At 34.7% G+C, this 9,284-nt stretch overlaps 1 protein-coding gene across 2 annotated transcripts; it reads left to right on the top strand.

The window, feature by feature from the left end:
- The first annotated feature begins 409 nt into the window (after positions 1–409).
- Positions 410–8,561, top strand: LOC105061097 (ergosterol biosynthetic protein 28). 2 transcript variants are annotated; one of them, XM_010945058.2, is made up of 3 exons: positions 410–871; positions 4,013–4,219; positions 8,318–8,561. In XM_010945058.2, exons 1-3 carry the CDS (start codon positions 757–759, stop codon positions 8,386–8,388), a joined length of 393 nt encoding a protein of 130 aa, XP_010943360.1. In that variant the 5' UTR covers positions 410–756; the 3' UTR covers positions 8,389–8,561. The 2 variants fall into 2 exon arrangements, with proteins under 2 accessions (XP_010943360.1, XP_073107656.1); XM_073251555.1 differs by lacking the exon at positions 8,318–8,561 and having other exon boundaries at positions 4,013–8,311.
- The last annotated feature ends 723 nt before the right edge of the window (positions 8,562–9,284 follow it).

Here is a 9,284-nt window from a genome sequence, read left to right as displayed (position 1 = left end):
TTTTGATTGAACTATGCTTGTTTTGTTTGCATCTCCATCATTTATAATTTATAACACCCAAACTCTATCCAGTCTAGCAAGGGTCAAACGATTCTTGCCTGCTCTAGTTTCATCAAACCTGATACATAAAATGCTTACCCTCAATCGGAAGCTAGATTATTGAGATGGGAGATAAAAACTATGATAATTATAAAAATATAATTGATTAATAATATATATAATATAATATATATCATGATATTATATATATAATATCAATATAATATAATATATTATAATATTGATATAATATATTAATTATATACTGATATATCAATTTTTTAAAATATTTTTTTCTCCAAATTTTAGTCTAAAATCACTTCTTTGGGGTCAGCTTGGAAACTTGTTGGGAAACCAATCGCCATCACGGGTTTAAGATCATAAGATTCGAAGGTGATTTTAGGAGTGGGAGGATGTGAGGTCATTGTCCTGCAAGATCATCTGGTACAACCAAATACACTAATTTTGTCACCTTCATTCGCATCACCGTTAATCTTAAACCATCACCCCGTACCGCACTCCCCCTAGCTGTACGGTGGCAAAACCCGACAGCAGTGGCAGTGTTCTCATGCTACCGTGTTAGCGGTAGCCACTAAATAAAGCAGGCCATTTCAGCGTGGACCGTCGACGCGCAGATCTCTCCATCCGATAAACGTACCGCCTCCTTTTCTCCGCTCGCAACTTGTTTGCGAAATTGCCTTTGAGAGAAAGCGAGAGATGAGGGCGCTGGGTTTGTGGCTGATGCTGGTGGGATCGCTCCGTGTCGCCTCCGTCTGGTTCGGCTTCTTCGACATCTGGGCTCTCCGCCTCGCCGTCTTCTCCCAAACCCAAAGTGTGTATTATCTCCATCTTCTTGCCCCTTCTCTCTAATGCAGCTCTTGTTGTGTATCTGTTACATCCATGGCTTGCTCAAATGACTTCTTAGATCTCCCAGATCTCACTTCGATTCGCTACATTTGTCCCGTATGCTGTATATTTTGTGTGCTCAGCTTCGTGCTACACTCGCACTTCTTTACTTCGAGCTTTTAGAGATCAATCTTTGCACAGTCTGGTGACATTGCCGAATTTCTTGCAATTATGTGCAGCACTTACTATTTTGTAGTTATCTACCGTTCACCAAATTTTTATACTATTGAGTTATAATCACGGACGTCATTTTGTTACTATGTGTTCTTATTTTGTGACACAATGTGTCGGTAAATACCGGAAGGCACAATGGGGCAAGCTACTCTAGATGAAGGATTTTAAGGTCTGAGCAAGGAGATTGTCAAGTGAAATAAGATATATTTGAGGCAGGAGCAGCATGGGTTGGATGCTTTGGTATAGCTCAACCAACAAGTTTGTATGAATTTTGGAATGGGAATGATCAAATGGGATGAATAAATTGAAATCCTTGTGAAGGTTCATAAATCATAATAAATAGTACTTTGCTTCAATTGCCTCAAACAACATGTTCCTTCTGTGAAGTGCACTTTTGGATATGAACTATATGATGCTTTTCCTTTGCAGTTTAACACAAATTTCAAGGGAGGTCTCTTTGCAAGCAAGGTCATATCAGAACTTTGCAGGTGAAGTCTGTCTGGAGGAGTTGGTTGAGACCGTGGATACAACCATGTTCTCTTTGTTTAGGCTTTGGAAAGCCACAGAGGAAGATCTTAATTAATAAAAAAAATGTTATAGAGGTTTCGTTCAAAGGGTTAATAAGATTCTTATTACATTTATGATCCTGGGACAAGACTGACAGAATTATATCAGTTGTCAAAGTTGCTTAAAGTATGCAATATTGTTTTGTGTGGAGCTACAAGTGTCTGTGGTCCTTGGGAGTAGTCCTTTTTAATTAAGCTTCAAAAGTATTTGTTTAATTATTTGGCTACAGATGATAAGAGCAAGGAATCCTTTATTGTGGTAGATTAGAAAAAGGAGAATTAATAGTAGAATGAAGGTTTAGGTAGTTAGCCTAAAAGAACAAGAAATGGATGAAACTTGTTGCTCTTTCTAAGATGACCCCATAAAATGCAGGATGTGTCCTTGGTTACTTGAAGGTAGTTTGGAATGACAAATCACTGGATTCAGTGATCAGATCACTACTGCATATGCTTTACCTGTGACATATGGACTAACTTCCAAATGTTCGAGTTCCTTGGGTTTAAATTATTGCTTCCATCTGGCATATCCTTTTACCTCACCTGGTTGCCTTATTTATTTAATAAATGAGTGCAAAATGAGATATACAACATAATGGATGAAATAAGTTGCCCTTGGAATTTATTCACTAGTACTGTAAAACAAATTTGCACCCAGATGCCTGAACTGTTGTTGTTGTTTTTTTTTTTTTTTTTCCTTTTTTTTAAAATTATTTTAAAATCATGGATCAAGCAATGATTAGAATGTGAAGCTCTAGGTGGAAGCTGTTATGCTAATAAAATTTATCCCACTTTAAAGAAAGCTAATCATCTTCTGTTTTGTGAGGTTAATATTGATAATGTTGCTAGTCTTTAACTATAACCACATGAACTTGCCTTGTTGTCTGCTAGCAGTTCAAGATAAATGTAATGCTGAAAATCTTATAGCTATTTCTGTATTTCATGAAAAAATTTCTCAGGGTGTGAAGAATATCTGGACAAATGGTTGTGCATTAGTGTTTTTATGTAAACATAATTAAAACCTCCCTTCTACTTGGATTGGGATTTTGAGTCTTATTTTACTTCAAATACATTAAAAGCCACACCTTCAGCATATCAAATTCCACTTTTATTTGTACTATTACGGTATATGAGATATGGACCAAGAAAAGTCAAATTCCACCTTTATTTGCATTACTGTAGTATATGAGATATGGACCAGGAAAAGGCTAAAATGCTATCAAACGGGAATCCTTATGAACACAAGGATAAGGAGTTGTTCAAGGCATCCTGGTGCTTACATTTTCCTCTGATAAAAAAAAAAAAGAAAAAGAAAGAAAAACTGCCATATGATTAATGTGGTTTCAATCCTCTTGAAAATACAGTTTTAGGGCCAGCAATAGATATAACTTCACTAGGATGACAACAATCTCCACGGTTTTCTTGCATTTCTCATCCAGTAAGTCATTCAAGCAACAATAGAGCTTTTTGACCATTTTCAAGGATGAGGAATGGTCATCTTCCTTGCTTCTTCTTTTGAAGCTTTCCCACAGGGATGATTTAATAACAACAAGAAGGCTTCATTTATTTGTTTCTCTAATAGGTGTTAATAGGTCTTCTGGGATCTTCTAGGGCTAGACTTGAAATATTACGGTATTCCATGATACCTTTTGACACTTTATATGGTCAAACCATTATGATGTAATCTTTTCATTTGATTTCTTTATGATTTTACATCTATTGGAAGTCCACTATTATTTTGTCTAGGAGAATTCTTGACTTTATTGTATTGTGGGACAGTTGGTGAAACTGAATATGCATAAGTTTGATGCATTGATTTGTGAGGTTTTTGAATGCATTGGTCTAAGTTGAGAAGGCTCACCAAGGAATTGGGCAAATTTTTATGACCAGACATCATGTTGAACAATTTCATAACTTTTTTATACATGGCACCATGACATTTAGGTATCAATTAATTGTAAAGAATAGCATGCTTCATGATACCATCTTCTTGATAATATTAAATGATAAAGCACCTTTAAATCTTTCGTATGCCATGTTCCTTGTTCTTTGGACTTCCTATAATAGCTTTTTTGCTAATATAATTACGCTAACAAACTGATCAAAAGGGCTGGTAAGCAGTACAACTGTCACTGGTTGGTGCTACATTGGGAAATCAGTCATTAAGCTTGCTTTTTTCTGAGTGCATGACTAAATTTTCATGAAATATTTTCTCCTTGGTTCAGCAAATAGTGTGCATCTGCCATATAACTCTGTACCTGTTTTATTTCTTTTGTTTGATGAATGATAATTATAGTCTTTTCTAACGGGCATTTTGTTTTAATTTGTAGTGACTGATGTCCATGGGCGGACATTTGGAATTTGGACCCTTCTGACCTGCACTCTCTGTTTTCTTTGTGCATTCAACCTTGAGAATAAGCCTCTTTATTTGGCTACTTTTCTATCATTCATTTATGCCTTTGGTCATTTTCTCACTGAATATTTGATATACCATACAATGGCTGCATCAAACCTTATAACTGTTGGAATATTTGCAGGTACCTCACTATCATCTTTCCATCACATTAGCTATCAATTCTGTGTTGAAATCTATAAATCCATTTCAAACACGTTTTACCTTTTTTTCTCTTTCCATGAAATGATAAAATTTTGTGTTTCGTGATGCTTAAAAGCAAACCAACTTATAGACTTTTATGTTTTAAGCAAACTATGGAACTTCATGTTGAATTCATGATATAAACATATACTCACGGAGATATGTTTTAATCTATGTTTTAATCCATTTTATGTTTTAAGCAAACCAACTTTATGTTTTTTATCCTATGAAATTCTTATTAAGATATGCTAAAAACACCTAATATCATCTTAAAATTTTACACCTTTAAGTTGCCCAACTATGTCTGTCGAGAACCATGACAGATTCTATTTTCCTTTCTTTAAAATTTTAATTATTGTTTCTTAAGCCTAAAAAGATATTAAATCAGAAATATGCACAATTCCTTGCATATACTTCAATTCTCTAAGCTAAACATTCTCAATTGACCTGCAGTATTTAATCATCTGTTGGAAACATCTAACCTAGAAATGTAAGATGAATAAGTGTTTTCTCTTTTAAAAAAAAAAAATAGTCTTTGGTTAATCTAGTTGCAGCAAGTTCAGCTTTTGTAGATCTTAAAATCCATCTATATTTTTCTTATTGATTCTTTAGTTCTTCCTGAAATGTTTCCAGATGGGCTAATCTGTCATAAATGATATACTAACTTGGCATGAACTTAACATCACCAAATGGTGCCGACAGGCATCAGCTGCTCATACTGGCCTAGCATGAATTGCCAGCTGGTATTTGGATACTCAGTTTTGTTTGAATCAATGTATATGATAGAAGCTAAATGATATGAGGCAAAAGGAATTATGAGGGTATGTTTGCAATTTTTCATAAGCATGGAGATTTTTGAAACCAGGAATTCTTTGATCTTATTTGTGACCTATTTGAGAAAGGATTTCTGCTTCATCTTAATGCTTGTCCAGCATCTTGGACATTTAACTCACCCTGTAACTCTTATAAAATTTTAGTGGATAAAGAGGATGTCTTTCTTAATTGAATACTTCTTAGGAGACATTCTTAATCACATCAATATCAAATTTTGACATTGATTTGCAGAAAGTGCACACTTCATGTTAGTTTTTTATGGTTACATAATCATGTTAGATATATCTGTACATCCACATGCATGTGAATGAGTTTGCCAATTACTAGCAATCTCAGTACATGTTCTGCATGCACAAATGCATTAGTTACAGGCGTAGATAGGTCCTCTACTTGTGTTAGTTACAAGACTAGGTAGATACTTTATGGTTGATTTTGTGCAAAGGATGGAGTCATTTTCCTCATGGTTGCAATTAACAAGCTGGCTATGCTGTTGTTAATGTTGCTATACCCATTTGAGCTTCTTTTCCTAGATTACTAATAGATAAAATGTGAAACATATCTCTTAACTTTTGGGTCATCAAATCCTCTCTGACAGCTAAAAAAAAAGAAAAGAAGAAGGATATTTAATGTCAGGTGTATTTTCAGTATAGGTTCTACATATGGATATGGTTCTAGAAACTTTCTGAGGGCACCTGAAAAGCACATATATCAATTCACTGCAGAATGAGTTTAGGGTATGCTTAGCCATTTGCCACAATAATATGCCATGATATGTTCCAAATATCACTGTTGAATGCTAGTTGTTTCATTTCTCCTTTCACAAGGATGTAATTAAAATTGATTTGCTAGTTTGTCTTTCTTTCATTCTTATGAGTTTTTATTAGCCATGAGGTCCATGACATCACTACATCTTGATTTAGCCTTGATTAATATTGACCTTCAGTAAAGTCTTTTTTTTTCCCCCTTCAAAACCATGATCCGTTGGTGACTAGTCAAAGTGCTGAACCATCCAAAGGCTAGCTTCTCAATAAGTACCAAATGTGAAGCAAATCCCCAACTCAGTTTGATATCACCATTATGCTTAGGGGTGAGGAAAGATAGTGTCCAAAAGAATGCTATGAAATGTAGGCCCCATTTGGCATTTGTTTTAGAGGGTCAAAAAGTAAAGGGCTATAATCTCTTTTGGTGATTTTAGGTGTTTAGTAGAAATTTTGAAACAGCTTTCTAGCTCTTCTAGAAGCTGAAAAACATCTTCTAGATAAAAGCTCTAATTTGTAGCTTTTGGGCAAAAGCTTTACTTAAGATGCATTGAGAAGTTGTTTTCTCTTGAGAGACCCAGGTTCGGTTACCAAAGGCACTTTCTGAGTTTGATTACCAAATGGATGTTAAAGTCTTAAAGCACTTCAAAAATGTAGTTACTAAACTTAAAAACTTTTTATTAAAAGCTCTACTAGCGAAGCTTTACAGAAAAAAGCTCTACTCTCTACAGTAATACCAATAGGTCATGGTGTCTTACATGCCCCTTTCCCTCATAAAGAATCGAAACAATCTTATCATGGCCTCTTTTCATCCTTTAGTATTATTGTACTGACTCAACTCTCCACACTTCATCCCATATCAAGCACTTGTCAGCTAAGACATTGTACAAATATATTTTGAAACTGCATTATGGAGCACATTAGAGTCTTCACTGTTTGGGCATAAACTAAAAAATGCATATGTATGTATGCATAAAATGCCTAACAAGCCATTTACTGACTTGTTATTTATTCAGTTTCCCGTTGTTTTATATTTACTGCTATGGTATGGACGAGGCAGAAAATATTAAGAAGCCATAACCAAATTGTACTAGAGGTGAATCTCCAGTGGTGAGTTTTGCAGCAGAAGGCATTGTGGCCTAGACCCAGGAAAGAAGATTAGACTCCATTCCTCTGAATGTCTGAAATTTTGTCCACAATAATCCAAGAACAATCAACTAAGCTTAACTCATGAGAAAAGAATACAAGCTTGTGTAATGTGAAGTGCCAATATCCTCTCCTCGATCCCACTATTGATGGGTGCTTCCTCTTAACCATCTTGCTTAGGCTTTCTGTTAGTGTAAGAGGTAAAATGCCTGCACACTAAATGTTAATTTAATTAGTATCTTGTCTTTACTAAACATGCCATTAATGGTGTGGCTATGTGACATAAATTTAATCAGAACTAATATGTTGTATTGAATGCTAAACCAACTCAGTTTGGCATGTAATATGAATTAAAAATTGAAAAACTATTTTCCTATAAAAGTACCATATTTAATGATATCAGAATTGGATCTTTAATAATTGACTCAACTCAGATTATCTTCTTTTTTTTTTTTCCTTTCCCACTTTCTTCTCTCCACTTGAGTAGAGGTTTCTTGTCCTGAACTAGCTGCCGTTAAGATCCCCTATTTGTATGGGTGTCGTCTGAAAAGTTGCAACGATTTGTGGCCTATGGTTTCCTCCATAGGTTTGCTGTGATCATTTCCAGTGAAGATCTCTTGCAAGAAATCATTAGACCTGAATCATTTGTGAGATGCATCTTTTTCAAGAACATACAAAATCAGAGGAAACCTTTACAGACAATCATGTATTATGTAAACTCAGATGAAGATGTATAATTATGATTCATGTTGGAGCCAGAACGCCTAGAAAAAAACTACAATTTGAGGATTCATTCAATGAAGTTTTTTCATACATAGAGTTACACAAACATATGATCTCTGATTTTTATTTTTGTACTCTGGTGTCTTTAACATCGTAGGTTAGCCTTTTGCATTGCTTATGAAGTTAATATCATACACACCGATGACTCCATGCATTTCCAATGTTCAAGTTAATATTATAGGCTCGTCCTATTTGAGTTGATTTGGAAATTCATTTAACATTGGTTATCTTTGAGTTCTCATCCACAAGCAACCTACTTCCAGATATGTCGACAACTATTTTATAAAATTAAACTAGAAATTGAGATGACCGATTCAGCAACAAACAGTGGGCTGGACAGGAGACTCTGTATTCTCTGCTGTTCTTGCATAACAGTTCATTATATGTACTCAGTTCTGTTGGATATTCTCTCAAATCAGTATCTATGCCTCCATGATGATTTTATTTGTTGTTTTAGCTTGTTACATTGTCCTTCTCATCTTTTTTATCTAGTGACATTGTCTTTCTTATTCATTTAGGTACATCAATTGTGTGGATGTTGTTACAGTGGAATGCGCATCAACCTCGGACAACTTCAAAGCTGGAATGAACCATTTTCATATGATGCAAATGTACTCAGATACCAATTAATGTTATTCTCTCTGTTAGGCAGCAAACTCGCATTTGCCAAGAAGATTATCATCATGAACTCTTCCTTGACATGGGTTTCAGATATGTATTCCCGTAGAATTTTCCTAAAAGGTCCATAAGACCTTTTTGATTGATGCTGGCATAAATTTTTGCATTCATTTTAAAAATTAGTATATGACATCCAGAATATAAGAGGCAAAGGACACATGAATCAACAAAAGTAATTTTGAATCAAGAGCAGCATATTCGATTAAAACTGATCTTTATTTTTAAAAGACACTTTTAATCTTAATCCTGCTGTTGATTCAAATTTAGTTTTGTTATTTGGTGCACCGTGGCCCTCTTGTAGTGTGGATGTGAGCTTGTCTTACTTGAATCAGATAGCTTGCAAGTCTCTCACATCATACTTAGCTATAGCATCCATATTTTCTTTATATAGTCATGCAATTAGCAACTTATTATCTTTAACATAATCTTATAATCATCAAATACGTTGGCAACCTGTGAAACGCTTCTCAAGTCCTCTGTTTTTTTTTTTTTTTTTCTGTAGAGCCTTCTTGTTTATGTTTGTGCCATGTAACCGATCCATCTTCATGGGATGTGATTTGGTTATTGTCATTATCACCAGTATTAATGATTATGAAGGTTCTCATATATGACAAAATTCAAAGCATGCGATGATGGTCGATCATGTCATGAAACTAGGTGTTGCTTAGATCAAAGGTATTTATATCTTACACATGATGTGATTTTTTTTGATTGAGGTAAGTAGTCCTTTCCATCTTATCGCTGTTTTTGATTTGGTAAAGAGAAAATGGATGTTTAACTCATGCTGAATGCGTGAGAGGTGTCATT

Source organism: Elaeis guineensis, chromosome 2, assembly GCF_000442705.2.
Source record: "Elaeis guineensis isolate ETL-2024a chromosome 2, EG11, whole genome shotgun sequence".
Classification (NCBI taxonomy): Eukaryota; Viridiplantae; Streptophyta; class Magnoliopsida; order Arecales; family Arecaceae; genus Elaeis; species Elaeis guineensis.
This window is presented reverse-complemented; position numbering and strand designations above follow the sequence as displayed.